The sequence below is a fragment of the Ovis canadensis genome, chromosome 14 (assembly GCF_042477335.2).
Source record: "Ovis canadensis isolate MfBH-ARS-UI-01 breed Bighorn chromosome 14, ARS-UI_OviCan_v2, whole genome shotgun sequence".
Lineage (NCBI taxonomy): Eukaryota > Metazoa > Chordata > Mammalia > Artiodactyla > Bovidae > Ovis > Ovis canadensis.
Genome location: NC_091258.1, coordinates 63,148,991 through 63,165,663, shown reverse-complemented (window position 1 = coordinate 63,165,663; position 16,673 = coordinate 63,148,991). Strand labels below are relative to the sequence as shown.

Sequence of the window (16,673 nt, the reverse complement as noted above, 5' to 3'; positions counted from 1 at the left end):
GTGTGCCTTTATTTTTTAAATATAACAGTTTGCTGTGGATATATTGTTCAGGACAATGCCTATGGTTATAACTCATTTTTTGCAGTAGCTTATGTTGCTAAGTATAGGTGTACCTAGAGGTGATATCCACAGTTTTGAATCACCCAATGAACAGCACCCATCAGGTTATATTCTGGCCCCAGTCTTGGAGTCAGCTCTTTATAGGGCTCTGCTGAGTCAGATGTGAACCTTTTAGTTGATGGAACATAAAGTAGACCAAGGGGTCTTGGGGATGAGGGATCAGGGTGGTTGGTAAGGAAACCTGGAGGGATGGGACACTAGCAATCAAATGTGGGAGAATCATTTCAACATTCCTGCCACCAACTATAGAGCCACACAGTGGATGAAGCTCATTATCAGCTGTGGAGGCACATTAGCAGATTCAGCCACTCTTTGTTAATGGTCATTTGGGTCCAAGGTCAGAGAAACCCCAGTAAGATGGTACGTGCTGGGAGAGGGCATTAGAGGGCAGACAGACTGAAACCACAATCACAGAAAAGTAACCAATCTAATCACATGGACCACAGCCTTGTCTAACTCAATGAAACTATGAGCCATGCAATCAAAGGCAACCCAAGATGGATGGTCATGGTGGAAAATTCTGACAAAATGAGGACCACTGGAGAAGGGAATGGTAAACCACTTATTCTTGCCTTGAGAGCCCAATAAACAGTAAGAAAAGGCAAAAAGATAAACCACTGTAAGATGAATTCCCCAGGTCGGTTCAGTTCAGTTCAGTCACTCAGTCGTGCCCGACTCTTTGCGACCCCATGAATCGCAGCATGCCAGGCCTCCCTGTCCATCACCAACTCCCAGAGTTCACTCAAACTCACATCCATCGAGTCGGTGATGCCATCAAGCCATCTCATCCTCTGTTGTCCCCTTCTTTTCCTCCCCCAATCCCTCCCAGCATCAGAGTCTTTTCCAATGAGTCAACTCTTCACATGAGGTGGCCAAAATACTGGAGATTCAGCTTTAGCATCATTCCTTCCAAAGAACACCCATGACTGATCTCCTTTAGAATGGACTGGTTGGATCTCCTTGCAGTCCAAGGGACTCTCAAGAGTCTTCTCCAACACCACAGTTCAAAAGCATCAAAAGTCTTCAGCGCTCAGCTTTCTTCGCAGTCCAACTCTCACATCCATACATGACCACAGGAAAAAACATAGCCTTGACTGTCGGAGTCCAGCTCCAGCAGCCAGGGAATAAACCTGAAGAGATGGGTGGTGTCGGCAAGAAATGACCCAGCCTCTCAATTTTCTTGGACTGCATAACTTTACTTCAAGCTTAAGATTCTTTTTATACTTTAACAAAAGCGTTAGGTCAGAGGTTTGACAGTTTCAATTTCCCCTCACCCAGATTTATTGTTTCCATAAATCACTGTTGCCCTTCAAACAGAGTTTCTGCTCCAGCAGTTCTCTCAGAATAGTGTTTACTTTAACTCATGATTACATTGTAACTTGTGCATAACACAAACCTCAGCTTATTTCTTATCTAAGTCCTGTTTGCCCCTAGTATCCTAAGCTTACTATTTCTTAAAAAGGGCTTCTAGCTATTAATATCTCTTAAGTTCCTAATCTTTATAAGCTATAGTAGAATATGCTAACATTACAACATTCCTTAAATCTTTAGCTTCTAACTATTTTAATTATTCCTAAACCCTAAATTCAGCAAACTCCTTTGCCATAAACACTTTCCTCACAAATAGGCTTCAGATAGCAATCCCTCCCATGGCCATAAGCTGCAGCCTACATGCTCACCCTGGAACACTCTTTTGTAAAAGTCCTTGAACAAATGTCAATGATTAACTTTATGAATTATTCTCTGAGCACAGCTGCAGAAGGCTTTGTGCCTTCTCATGCTCCTCTCAAGAACAATAAGCACCTTAATATTCTTTTCAGTCAACTCAGGTGAGGAAAGGAAAAAACAAGTCAGAATCACAAAGTCTAACTCCTTCATCCTGGGTCCGTGCCTGTGGGACAAAGAGAGGGAGTTGGGGCCATGCCTCCAATTTGTCAGTAATGCCTAACACAGCTCCCGACACTTGACTAGACGAATCTTGTTTGCAAAGTAATGTCTCTGCTTTTCAATATGCTATCTAGGTTGTTCATAACTTTCCTTCCAAGGAGTAAGTGTCTTTTAATTTCATGGCTGCAATCACCATCTGCAGTGATTTTGGAGCCCCAAAAATAAAGTCTGACACTGTTTCTGTTATTTCCCCATCTATTTGCCATGAAGTGATGGGACCAGATGCCATGATCTTAGTTTTCTGAATTTGAGCTTTAAGCCAACTTTTTCACTCTCCTCTTTCACTTTCCCCCTGGAGAAGGAAAATGGCAATCCACTCCAGCACTCTTGCCTGGAAAATTCCATGGACAGAGGAGCCTGATAGGCTACAGTCCATGGGGTCGCAAAGAGCTGGACATGCCTGAGCGACTCAGTCCTGTCCTGTCCTTTCACTTTCATCAAGAGGCTTTTTAGTTTCTCTTCACTTTCTGCCATAAGGGTGGTGTCATCTGCATATCTGAGGTTATTGATATTTCTCCCAGCAATCTTGATTCCAGCTTGTGCTTCTTCCAGCCCAGCGTTTCTCATGATGTACTCTGCATATAAGTTAAATAAGCAGGATGGCAATATACAGCCTTGACGCCCTCCTTTTCCTATTTGGAACCAGCCTGTTGTTCCATGTTTAGGTGCCCAATATGCTACTAAAGATCAGTAGAGAAATAACTGCTAAAAGAAGGAAGAGACAAAGCCAAAGCAGAAACAACAACTAGTTATGGATGTGACTGGTGACGGAAGCAAGGTCCGATGTTGTAAAGAGCAATATTGCATCAGTTCAGTTCAGTTCAGTGGCTCAGTCATGTCTGACTCTTGCGACCCCATGAACCACAACACACCAGGCCTCCCTGTCCATCACCAACTCCAAGAGTCCAACCAAACCCATGTCCATTGAGTCAGTGATGCCATCCAACCATCTCATCCTCTGTCATCCTGTTCTCCTCCTGCTCTCAATCTTTGCCAGCATCAGGGTCTTTTACAATGAGTCAGCTCTTTGCATCAGATGGCCAAAGTATTGGAGTTTCAGCTTCAATGTCAGTCCTTCCAGTGAACTCCCAGGACTGATCTCCTTTAGGATGCACTGGTTGGATCTCAGAGTAAAAGGGACTCCCAAGAGTCTTCTCCAACACCACAGTTCAAAAGCATCAATTCTTCAGTGCTCAGCCTTCTTCACAGTCCAACTCTTACATCCATACATGACCACTGGAAAAACCATAGCCTTGACTAGATGGATCTTTGTTGGCAAAGTGATGTCTCTGCTTTTGAATATGCTGCCTAGGTTGGTCATAACGTTCCTTCCAAGGAGTAAGCGTCTTTTAATTTCATGGCTGCAATCACTATCTGCAGTGATTTTGGACCTCAGAAAAATAAAGTCTGACACTGTTTCCACTGTTTCCCCATATATTCACCATGAAGTGATGAGACCCGATGCCGTGATCTTAGTTTTCTGAAACATTTTCACTCTCCTCTTTCACTTTCATCAAGAGGCTTTTTAGTTCTTCTTCACTTTCTGCCATAAGGGTGTTGTCATCTGCATATCTGAGGTTATTGATATTTCTCCCAGCAATCTTGATTCCAGCTAGTGCTTCCTCCAGCCCAGCATTTCTCGTGATATACTCTGCATATACGTTAAATAAGCAGTGTGACAATATACAGCCTGACATACTGCTTTTCTTATTTGGAAGCAGTCTGTTGTTCCATGTCCAGTTCTAACTGCTGCCTCCTGACCTGCATATAGGTTTCTCAAGAGGCAGGTCACGTGGTCTGGTGTTCCCATCTGTTCCAGAATTTTCCAGTTTATTGTGATCCACACAGTCAAAGGCTTTGGCATAGTCAATAAAGCAGAAATAGATGTTTTTCTGGAACTCTCTTGCTTTTTCCATGATCCAGCGGATGTTGGCAATTTGATCTCTGGTTCCTCTGCCTTTTCTAAAACCAGTTTGAACATCTGGAAGTTCACGGTTCACGTATAGCCGAAGCCTGGCTTGGAGAATTTTGAGCATTACTTTACTAGTGTGTGAGTAGAGTGCAAATGTGCAGTAGTTTGAGCATTCTTTAGCATTGCCTTTTTTTGGGATTAGGATGAAAACTGACCTTTTCCAGTCCTGTGGCCACTGCTGAGTTTTTCAAATTTGCTGGCATATTGAGTGCAACAATTTCACAGCATCATCTTTCGGGATTTGAAATAGCTCTACTGGAATTCCATCACCTCCACTAGGAACCTGAAATGTTAGGTCCATGAATCAAGGCAAATTGGAAGTGATCAAACAGGAGATGGCAAAAGTGAATGTCAACATTTTAGGAATCAGCAAACTAAAATATACTGGAATGGGTGAATTTTATTCAGATGACCAATATATCTACTACTGTGGGCAAGAATCCCTTAGAAGAAATGGAGCAGCCATCATGGTCAACAAAAGGGCCCAAACTGCAGTACTTGGATGCAGTCTCAAAAACGACACAATGATCTCTGTTCGTTTCCAGTGCAAACTATTCAACATCACAGTAATCCAAGCCTATGCCCCAAACAGCAATGCTGAAGAAGCTGAAGTTGAACAGTTTTATAAAGACCTACAAGACCTTCTAAAACTAACACCCAAAAAAGATGTCTTTTTATTATGGAGAACTGGAATGCAAAAGCAGGAAATCAAGAAATACCTGGAGTAACAGGCAAATTTGTCTCTCGAGTACAGAATGATACAGGGCAACGGCTCATAGAGTTTTGCCAAGAGAATGCACTGGTCATAGCAAACACTCTCTTCCAACAACACAAGAGAAGACTCTACACATGGACATCGCTAGATGGTCAACACTGAAATCAGATTGATTATATTCTTTGCCGTCAAAGATGGAGAAGCTTTATACAGTCAGCAAAAAGAAGACCGGGAGCTGACTGTTGTTCAGATCATGAACTCCTTATTGCCAAATTCAGACTTAAATTGAAGAAAGTAGGGAAAACCACTAAGCCATTCAGGTATTACCTAAATCAAATCCCTAATGATTACACAGTGGAAATGAGAAATAGATTTAAGTGACTGGATCTGGTTGACAAAGTCCCTGATGAACTATGGACGGAGGTTTGTGACATTGTATGGGAGACAGGAATCAGATCATCCCCAAGAAAAAGAAACGCAAAAAGGCAAAATGGGTATTGAAGAGGCCTTACAAAGAGTTGTGAAAAGGAGAGAAGCCAAAAGCAAAGGAGAAAAGGAAAGACATACCTATTTGAATGCAGAGTTCGAAAGAGTAACAAGGAGAGATAAGAAAGCCTCCCTCAGTGATCAGTGCAAAGAAATAGAGGAAAACAATAGAATGGGAAAGACTAGAGATCTCTTCAAGAAAATTAGAGATATCAAGGGAACATTTCATGCAAAGATGGGCTATATAAAGGACGGAAATGGTATGGACCTAACGGAAGCAGAAGATATTAAAAAGAGGTGGCAAGAATACACAGAAGAACCGTACAAAAAAGAGCTTCACAACCCAGATAATCATGATGGTGTGATCACTCCCTAAAGCCAGATAGCCTGGAATGTGAAGTCAATTGGGCCTTAGAAAGCATCACTATGAACAAAGCTAGAGGAGGTGATGGAATTCCAGTTGAGCTATTTCAAATCGTAAAAGATGATGCTGTGAAAGTGCTGCACTCAATATGCCAGCAAATTTGGAAAATTCAGCAGTGGCCACAGGACTGGAAAAGGTCAGTTTTCATTCTAATCCCAAAGAAAGGCAATGCCAAGGAATGCTCACACTACTGCACAATTGCACTCATCTCACAGGCTAGTAAAGCAATTCTCAACATTCTCCAAGCCAGACTTCAACAATATGTGAACCGTGAACTTCCAGATGTTCAAGCTGTTTTTAGAAAAGGCAGAGGAACCAGAGATCAAATTGCCAACATCCTCTGGATCATGGAAAAAGCAAGAGAGTTCCAGAAAAACATCTATTTCTGCTTTATTGACTATGCCAAAGCCTTTGACTATGTGGATCACAATAAACTGTTGAAAATTCTTCAAAAGATGGGAATTCCAGACCACCTGACCTGCCTCTTGAGTAATCTGTATGCAGATTAGGAAGCAACAGTTAGAACTGGACATGGAACAACAGACTAGTTCCAAATAGGAAATGGAGTACATCAAGGCTGTATATTGTCACCCTGCTTATTTAACTTCTATGCAGAATACATCATGAGAAACGCTGGGGTGGAGGAAGCACAAGCTGGAGTCAAGATTGCTGGGAGAAATATCAATAACTTCAGTTATGCATATGACACCACCCTTATGGCAGAAAGTGAAGAAGAACTAAAAAGCCTCTTGATGAAAGTGAAAGAGGAGAGTGAAAAATTGGCTTAAACCTCAACATTCAGAAAACGAAGATCATAGCATCAGGTCCCATCACTTCATGGCGAATAGATGGGGAAACAGTGGAAACAGTGGCTGACTTTATTTTTCTGGGCTCCAAAATCACTGTGGACGTTGACTGCAGAGATGAAATTAAAAGACACTTGGTCCTTGGAAGAAAAGCTATGACCAACCTTCAGTTCAGTTCAGTTCAGTCGCTCAGTCGTGTCCGACTCTTTGCAACCCCATGAATCGCAGCATGCCAGGCCTCCCTGTCCATCACCAAGTCCTGGAGTTCACTCAGACTCGTGTCCATCGAGTCAGTGATGCCATCCAGCCATCCTATACTTGGTCGTCCCCTTCTTCTCCTGACTCCAATCCCTCCCAGCATCAAAGTCTTTTCCAATGAGTCAACTCTTCACATGAGGTGACCAAAGTACTGGAGTTTCAGCTTTAGCATCATTCCTTCCAAAGAAATCCCAGGGTTGATCTCCTTCAGAATGGACTCGTTGGATCTCCTTGCAGTCCAAGGGACTCTCAACAGTCTTCTCCAACACCACAGTTCAAAAGCATCAATTCTTCAGTGCTCAGCATTCTTCACAGTCCAACTCTCACATCCATACATGACTACTGGAAAAACCATAGCCTTGACTAGATGGACCTTAGTCAGCAAAGTAATGTCTCTGCTTTTGAATATGCTATCTAGGTTGGTCATAACTTTTCTTCCAAGGAGTAAGCGTCTTTTAATTTCATGGCTGCAATCACCATCCGCAGTGATTTTGGAGCCCCAAAAAATAAAGTCTGACACTGTTTCCACTGTTTCCCCATCTATTTCCCATGAAGTGATGGGACCAGGTGCCATGATCTTCGTTTTCTGAATGTTGAGCTTTAAGCCAACTATTTCACTCTCCTCTTTCACTTTCATCAAGAGGCTTTTTAGCTCCTCTTCACTTTCTGCCATAAGGGTGGTGTCATCTGCATATCTGAGGTTATTGATATTTCTCCCAGCAATCTTGACTCCAGCTTGTGTTTCTTCCAGTCCAGCGTTTCTCATGATGTACTCTGCATAGAAGTTAAATAAGCAGGGTGACAATATACAGCCTTGACATACTCTTTTTCCTATTTGGAACCAGTCTGTTGTTCCATGTCCAGTTCTAACTGTTGCTTCCTGGCCTGCATACAGATTTCTCAAGAGGCAGGTCAGGTGGTCTGGAATTCCCATCTCTTGAAGAATTTTCCACAGTTTATTGTGATCCACACAGTCAAAGGCTTTGGCATAATCAATAAAGCAGAAATAGATGTTTTTCTGGAACTCTCTTGCTTTTTCCATGATCCAGCAGATGTTGGCAATTTGATCTCTGGTTCCTCTGCCTTTTCTAAAACCAGCTTGAGCATCTGGAAGTTTACAGTTCACGTATTGCTAAAGCCTGGCTGGGAGAATTTTGAGCATTACTTTGCTAGTGTGTGAGATGAGTGCAATTGTGCGGTAGTTTGAGCATTCTTTGGCATTGCCTTTCTTTGGGATTGGAATGAAAACTGACCTTTTCCAGTCCTGAGGCCACTGCTGAGTTTTCCAAATTTGCTGGCATATTGAGTGCAACAATTTCACAGCATCATCTTTCAGGATTTGAAATAGCTCCACTGGAATTCCATCACCTCCACTAGCTTTGTTCGTAGTGATGCTTTCTAAGGCCCACTTGACTTCACATTCCAAGATGTCTGTTTCTAGATGAGTGATCACACCATCGTGATTATCCAGGTCGTGAAGATCCTTTTTGTACAGTTCTTCCGTGTATTCTTGCCACATCTTCTTAATATCTTCTGCTTCTGTTAGGTCGATACCATTTCTGTCCTTTATTGAGCCCATCTTTGCATGAAATGTTCCCTTGGTATCTCTAATTTTCTTGAAGAGATCTCTAGTCTTTCCCATTCTATTGTTTTCCGCTATTTCTTTGCATTGATCGCTGAAGAAGGCTTTCTTATCTCTCCTTGCTATTCTTTGGAACTCTGCATTCAGATGCTTACATCTTTCCTTTTCTCCTTGCCTTTTTGCTTCTCTTCTTTTCACAGCTATTTGTAAGGCTTCCACAGACAGCCATTTTGCTTTTTTGCATTTCTTTTCCATGGAGATGGTCTTGATCCCTGTCTCCTAGTACAGTGTCATAAACCTCATGCCATAGTTCATCAGGCACTCCATTTATCAGATATAGGCCCTTAAATCTATTTCTCACTTCCACTGCATAATCATAAGGGATTTGATTTAGGTCATGACCAACCTAGGCAGCATATTAAAAAGCAGAGACATTACTTTGTCAACAAAGGTCCATCTGGTCAAAGCTACAGTTTTTCCAGTAGTCATGTATGCATGTGAGAGTAGGACTATAAAGAAAGCTGAGCACCAAAGAATTGATGCTTTTGAACCGTGGTGTTGAAGAAGAGTCTTGAGAGTCCCTTGGACTGCAAAGGCGATTCAACCAGTCCATCCTAAGGGAAATCAGTCCTGAGTGTTCATTGGAAGACTGATGTTGAAGCTGAAACTCTAATACTTTGGCCATCTGATGCTAAGAGGTGACTCGTTGGAAAAGACCCTGATGCTGGCAAAGATTGAGGGCGGAAGGAGAAGGGGACGACAGAAGATGAGATGGTTGAAAAGCATCACCAACTCAATAGAGGTGAGTTTGATTAAACTCTGGGGGTTGGTTATGGACAAGGAGGCCCTAATGTCCATGGGGTCACAGAGAGTCAGACACCACTGAGCGATTGAACTGATGAACTGATGATTCCACTTGTTTTTAACATCCTCTTAGGGCTTTACCGTGTACCCCAACCTGAGCTCTGCCCTCCATGACCCACGCCACTTTGAGAAGCCAAATGCCTTCTATCCTGGCCACTTCCTGGATGCACAGGGCAACTTCAAGAAGCCAGAAGTCTTCATCCCATTCTCCATGGGTAAATCATGCTCTTTCTTCCCCATGAAAATGCCTGCTCACTCACGCTCTGTGTGTGACTCTCTTTCTTGATCCAACTCCAAACACCAGGTGAACGTTTCTGGGAAAAAATGACAATTCTGAAGGATAGAGAAAGACATCTACAGAAACAAAGATAGTGTGAAGGGGAAAAGAAGAGATGAGGTACGATGGAAGAGGAAGATGGAGACTCAGTGATAGAGATAAAGTGACAGCACAGACACGCACTTGCACACTCAAAATAACAGACAAATAAGTGATCCATTACCAAGCACCTGTTATGTGCTGAAATCAGGGAAGGGCATTTTTCACATGTTCTCTGAAAATGAAAATAACCATCATTTTTCTACTTTATACAAAGCAAGAAAGAATAAAATTCAATTTGAAAATCACCTGTAACTTACCACTCAACCACACTTATTAATAACAGAGGATGTCCTTTTTTTAGCATGTATACAAACACAAAGGTTTAGATGGATAGATAGGTAGATAAATAGGTACATACATGGATACACAGATAGATACATAGACAATAGGTAAGAAAATGAAAGAATAGCAAAAAGAAAGGAAGATAAAAGAAGGAAGATTCAGTGATTTATTCCTTGTTTGTCAGTTGTTAATCCAAGCCATGGACTAGCGTGAGGTTCAGAAGGCACTTAAAGAACAGAGATTAAAGGAATATTCGTTCTTGGATTTGCATGTGTGTCCTGATCCAATCAGATTTCCCATGTGGTTCAGTGATAAGAAATCCACCTGCCAATGCAGGAGACACAGGTTCAATCCCTGGGTCAGGAATATCCCCTGGAGAAGGAAAGGGCAACTCACTCCAGTATTCTTGCCTGGGAAATCCCAAGGACAGAGGAGCCTGGTGGGCTACAGGCTATGGGGTCACAAAAGAGTCAGACACGACTGAGCAACTATACAACAACCTAATTCAACCATCTATAAAATAATTCAACTTTTAGTTACTGACTTGAAATTTATCATATCTAAAAAATTTCAATCTGAGTAGATATAAATCTGGTTCATTTACTGATCTGTCTTTCTAGCTATATAATACTGCTTGACCATTTCTACCCAAGAAATATGTTTTAATATTTTACAATTGCTAGTCTCTCTGTATTACTCTTCTTCTATAGATAGTTTTATGGTTATTTTTTAATATATTTTGTTTTTCTTCCAAGTATGCTTTGGAATTATTATGTCAAAGTCTCAAAAACTCCCCCTGGAATTTTATTAAGATTAACCTGAATTTGTAGTTTACATTGAATAACTTTGACAGCTTTACAAATTCAAAAAACTTTGACAGCCCAGTCAAGAAGAAGGGCTTCCCAGGTGGCTCAGTGGTAAATAATATGCCTGCCAATGCAGGAGACATGGGTTCAATTCCTTGGTTGGGAAGATCCCCTGGAGGAAGAGATGGTAACCCACTCCAGTATTCTTGCCTGGGAAACTCCATGGACAGAAGAGCCTGGCAAGCTACAGTCCGTGGACTCACAAAAAGTTGGACAGGACTGAGCACACACACAGTCAAGAAGACAGCATTTCTTTGAATCACCTCTATATCAGTTGAATTTTTTTTTAAACTAGGTTTTGAATACTTCTAGCTAGATTTATTCCTAAGAAACACAAGAAGAGATTGTTGCTATTGCTGATAGAACCTCTTTGTCAGCTCAGGCTGCCATAATAAAAGGCTGTAGACTGGGTGGCTTACACAACAGAAATTCATCTCCTCATATTTCTGGAGGCTGGAGGTCTGCTCTCAGAGAGCCAGCATGGTCAAGTTCTCGTGGGGTCTGTCTTCCAGCTCACACACAGCCGCCGTCTTGCTGTGACCTCACGCGGTAGAGTGAGGGCTCTGGTATCACTTCCTCTTCTTATAAGAACTCAATCCCTTGGAATTGTTTTTACCACATGAGAGCATTCTTTCTCCTTGCCTCCCTCCATTCCTTCCTTCCTTTCTTCCTCTTTAGTACCTTTTTCTTCTGATTATAAAGCTAATGTATTGTTGAAAGTTTAGAGAATACAAAACGGTATAATTTTTAAACAAACAAAAAAGAACACTATTCCCTCATGGAGGCCTAAGGAGCTTTTCTTTTTTTTCTTTTTTTTTTTATTTTTTTTTTGTTTTTGTTTTTTTTTTTATTTTTAGTTTTTTATTTTTTACATTTTAAAATCTTTAATTCTTACATGCATTCCCAAACATGAACCCCCCTCCCACCTCCCTCCCCATAACATCTTTCTGGGTCATCCCCATGCACCAGCCCCAAGCATGCTGCATCCTGCGTCAGACATAGACTGGCGATTCAATTCACATGATAGTATACATGTTAGAATGTCATTCTCCCAAATCATCCCACCCTCTCCCTCTCCCTCTGAGTCCAAAAGTCCGTTATACACATCTGTGTCTCTTTCCCTGTCTTGCATACAGGGTCGTCATTGCCATCTTCCTAAATTCCATATATATGTGTTAGTATACTGTATTGGTGTTTTTCTTTCTGGCTTACTTCACTCTGTATAATCGGCTCCAGTTTCATCCATCTCATCAGAACTGATTCAAATGAATTCTTTTTAACCGCTGAGTAATACTCCATTGTGTATATGTACCACAGCTTTCTTATCCATTCATCTGCTGATGGACATCTAGGTTGTTTCCATGTCCTGGCTATTATAAACAGTGCTGCGATGAACATTGGGGTACATGTGTCTCTTTCAATTCTGGTTTCCTCGGTGTGTATGCCCAGAAGTGGGATTGCTGGGTCATAAGGTAGTTCTATTTGCAATTTTTTGAGGAATCTCCACACTGTTCTCCATAGTGGCTGTACTAGTTTGCATTCCCACCAACAGTGTAGGAGGGTTCCCTTTTCTCCACACCCTCTCCAGCATTTATTGCTTGCAGATTTTTGGATCGCAGCCATTCTGACTGGTGTGAAGTGGTACCTCATTGTGGTTTTGATTTGCATTTCTCTAATAATGAGTGATGTTGAGCATCTTTTCATGTGTTTGTTAGCCATCCGTGTGTCTTCTTTGGAGAAATGTCTATTTAGTTCTTTGGCCCATTTTTTGATAGGGTCGTTTATTTTTCTGGAGTTGATCTGCAGAAGTTGCTTGTTTATTTTTGAGATTAGTTGTTTGTCAGTTGCTTCATTAGCTATTATTTTCTCCCATTCAGAAGGCTGTCTTTTCACCTTGCTTATATTTTCCTTTGTTGTGCAGAAGCTTTTAATTTTAATTAGATCCCATTTGTTTATTTTTGCTTTTATTTCCAGCATTCTGGGAGGTGGATCATAGAGGATCCTGCTGTGATTTATGTCTGAGAGTGTTTTGCCTATGTTCTCCTCTAGGAGTTTTATAGTTTCTGATCTTACATTTAGATCTTTAATCCATTTTGAGTTTATTTTTGTGTGCGGTGTTAGAAAGTGATCTAGTTTCATTCTTTTACAAGTGGTTGACCAGTTTTCCCAGCACCACTTGTTAAAGAGATTGTCTTTACTCCATTGTATATTCTTGCCTCCTTTGTCAAAGATAAGGTGTCCATATGTGTGTGGATTTATCTCTGGGCTTTCTATTTTGTTCCATTGATCTATATGTCTGTCTTTGTGCCAGTACCATACTGTCTTGATGACTGTGGCTTTGTAGTAGAGCCTGAAGTCAGGCAAGTTGATTCCTCCAGTTCCATTCTTCTTTCTCAAGATTGCTTTGGCTATTAAGGAGCTTTTCTAATGAACTTATCTAAACCTTATGGGCTTCTCAGGTGGTGCTAGTGGTAAAGAACTTGCCTGCCAATGCAGGAGAGGTAAAAGACACAAATAGATTCGATCCTTGGGTTGGGAAGATCCCTAGGAGGAGGCCATGGCAACCCACTCCAGTATTCTTGCCTGGAGAATCCCATGGACAGAGGAGCCTGGCAGGCTACAGCCCATAGGTCGCAAACAGTCCAACACAACAGAAGTGACTTAGCAAACATGTATGCAAAGCTAATAACCAGACTTTGCTGGTGGTCAAGTGGTTAAGACCCCGGACTACCACTGCAGCGGGCATGGATTCCATCCCTGGTCCGGGAGCTAAGATGTCACGTGCCGTGAGGGGTGGCCAAAAAGAAAAGATCAACCCAATTACTTTCTAAGATCCTTTCTCTAAATACCATTGCATTGGGAGTTAGGGGCTGCAACATATAAATTCTGAAAGGACATGATTAAGTTCACAGCAATTTTTTGATGTAGTATTTTAAATTTTTAGAGTAGGTATATTAGAATAGGTATATCAAAAATCCACTGGTATTTTGAAATGTATATTTCTGTCAAAACCAGACAATTTCCTTATATTACTTTTACAACTAACCATTTTTCATTCTCTTGGGTTTTCCAAATAATTGGTGTTAGCATCTGCAAATGATGATATTTTGACTTTTTGTTTCTTGTGTTAAAGTCACATGTTTTCCCGAATATCATGAGCTAGCACCTCTGGAATCATGTGAAGTAATAGTAGTGACAGCAAAAGTAGTGACTTCTAACTTTAAGGAGAATATTTTTATTTTCTCTCTTAAGCTTAATGATGGCTATGATCTATTCCAGATATTTTATGGCTATTCTAACATATTTTGTTATTCAGTCAATAAGTCATGTCTGACTTTTTGTGACCCCATGAACTGCATCATGCCAGGCTTCCCTGTCCTTCACTATCTCCCAGAGTTTGCTCAAACTCATGTCCATTGAGTCAGTGATCCTACCATATATTTTCTCAATTCTATTCTCTTTTTTTGGCCACAACGCACATTTTGTGGGCTCTTAGATCTCTGACTGGGAATTGAACATGGGTCCTCTGCAGTGAAAATGCAGAGTACTAACCACTGGACTGCCAGAGAAGGTCCCAATATTTCTCAACTCTAAATGAAATTAAGGAAAGATCTTTTTAATCTCTATTTTACAACAAGCTTTTATTTTTTGAAAAATTTGATCAGGATGTTATATTGAGTATTAATAATCTTTTCAGCTCCTGTCAAGATGATCAAATTGCTTTTCTCCTTTGATGTCTGAGTGTTGACTCATTCTCTGTCTTGTAGAATTGGAAAAAGAGAGGCTCAGGGTTCAGGGGACTTGCCCAAGCCCCTGTATAGAGTCATGATCTACGGAGGTCAGGGCAGGGCTAAGGTGTGATAAACTCTCTGAACATTTCAGCAACTTAGAGCCAAAAGATTGTTTTCCTGATCATGCAACATGCCCATCCCAGACCATCACAGTCATGTAGAAAAGGGAGTTAACGGGGATTCTATCCTGAAACATGAAGACACAGGGAAAACAGCGTGACACGCATAAGTTTAGCCCTCACTTCACGGGACTAAGAAAACCCCATCCAAGTTCAATGTTTCTGAGATATTATACACCCAGAGATGATCTATGAATACTTATGAAGCATAGTGAACTTAGCCACACACACAAGGCAGCTCTCTGGGCTCCTTTCCTTCCCATGAGACTGCAGGTCAATAGGATATAGTGGAAACTCTAGCCCAGCCCAGGGACACGCTGGCCTCACCCTTGGTTATTCCAGTGGACACAGCCTGTGCTGAAGTCAGTGGATACTCAGGGCTCCACCTCGATGGGACAGTTTGTGGTGGTCAACTTCATCGTGCAGGAAGATATGAGTAGGTGTTATAAGAGTCAGAAAAACGGGGGCGAAGGTGGACAGAGTGCTATTCAAGTCTTTATAAGCATTAAGTGGGCATGGCCAGTCAGAACCTCCACAGGTTGGGGCGTGGGGATTGGGTCTGGGAGGCTGGCTTTGTTGGCTGCTGATCGTGGGCAGGACCAGGGGGCTGGGAGGAGGGTCAAGGTGGCCAGAACAGCGCAGACACTGAGAGGTTTAGAGCAAATGATCAGATGTAGGTCGATATTTGATCAGCCAGGTGCCCGCCTGCTCCAGGACAGGCCAGAAGTTTCAGCTCCCCTGAATCCCTCTCTCATGGTCCTCATCCCTAGAGCATACTGCCACAGATTTCTCCAGCGTTTTCACATTTTTTTTCTCATAAATTGGCTTAGTTGACAGTATACTTAACCAGAGACACACCAGGAGGGACAGAGGAGGGCACTGTACTGGATAATCCCAGAGGAGGCAGAACTGAAATATAACTGAGATAGAAATGTGCGAACACAGCTCACTCTATGCCCGCCCCCACTCTCAGCCCCTACTAATGTTGTTGGTGTTGTTGGTACTGAGGACAAGAATAGGATCAAAACACCTCGCATGTAAATCTATGTAAATGAACATGCAAATATCCTGGGGTTTCGGGGAGTGGGGCAACCAAGTGTTCTCAAGTTCAGCTTCATGTTGATAAACTTTTACTTTTTGCTTATCACCATCTACTTTGTACACTCCTGCCCTCCTCCTTCTTTAAGTTGAAATAGCTTATTCAGCCCTCAACTTCTGTGCTGTGTGACTCCAAAATAGCTCCCTTAACCTCTCTGATCTTATCCTCCAATGATACTCCCTCCCTTACACCCTCAGGAAAACGCCTCTGTCTGGGTGAGAGCTTGGCCCCCTCAGAGCTCTTCCTCTTCTTGACCACTCTGCTGCAGAACTTCTCTTTGGGGTCTCCCAAGGCCCCTGAAGACATCGACCTCATGCCCAGGGAGAACGGGCTGGGGAGACCACCCCCTTTGTTCCAGGTCCGCTTCCTACCCCGCAGAGGAGGGGGAGGGCAAGAAGAAGCACAGATGTCCTCTGAGTCCTTGCATCCAGCCCCTGCCTCTGTCCAGAATTAACATGTGCAGGCTCCACCCTGCTCACTTTCTCCTGTGGAAAGTCCCTTTTGTGGTCTCTCTATCCATCCTGCTGTAGTCGCCACTTATCGCTAGATGGCCTGCACTGTTGACTGAGGATATTTCAGGGTCAAGAAATATGGGCTGGACTTCCCTGGTGGTCCAGTGGTAAAAAATCCACCTACCAGTGCAGAGGACATAGATTCAGTTCCTGATTTGGAAAGATTCCACATGCCACGAGGCAACTGGGCCTGTGTGTCACAAGTGCTGAAGCCCTTGCTCTAGAGCCTGTGCTCCGCAACAAGAGAGGCCACCTCAATGAGAAACTCGAGCAATGCAATTAGAGAGTAGTCTCCAATTGCCACAACTAAAGAGAAAGCCCACATGCTGCAACAAAGATCCAAGTGCAGCCAAAAACAAACAAATAAATAAAATTTTCTAAAAAAGAATTACCTTCAATAACTTAGTGTTACCACCATCCCTAGAACAGTTAGGGTAACTAAGGCCCCAGA

General features: G+C 42.2%; 1 protein-coding gene across 1 annotated transcript in view; it reads left to right on the top strand.

Annotated features, from left to right (window-relative positions):
* The window catches only part of LOC138419540 (cytochrome P450 2B4-like), a 31,122-nt gene extending 14,958 nt beyond the window's left edge, over positions 1-16,164 (top strand). Inside the window, 2 exon segments of the mRNA XM_069552417.1 lie at positions 9,248-9,389; positions 15,908-16,164. Coding sequence (XP_069408518.1) covers positions 9,248-9,389; positions 15,908-16,164 — 399 coding nt within the window.
* The last annotated feature ends 509 nt before the right edge of the window (positions 16,165-16,673 follow it).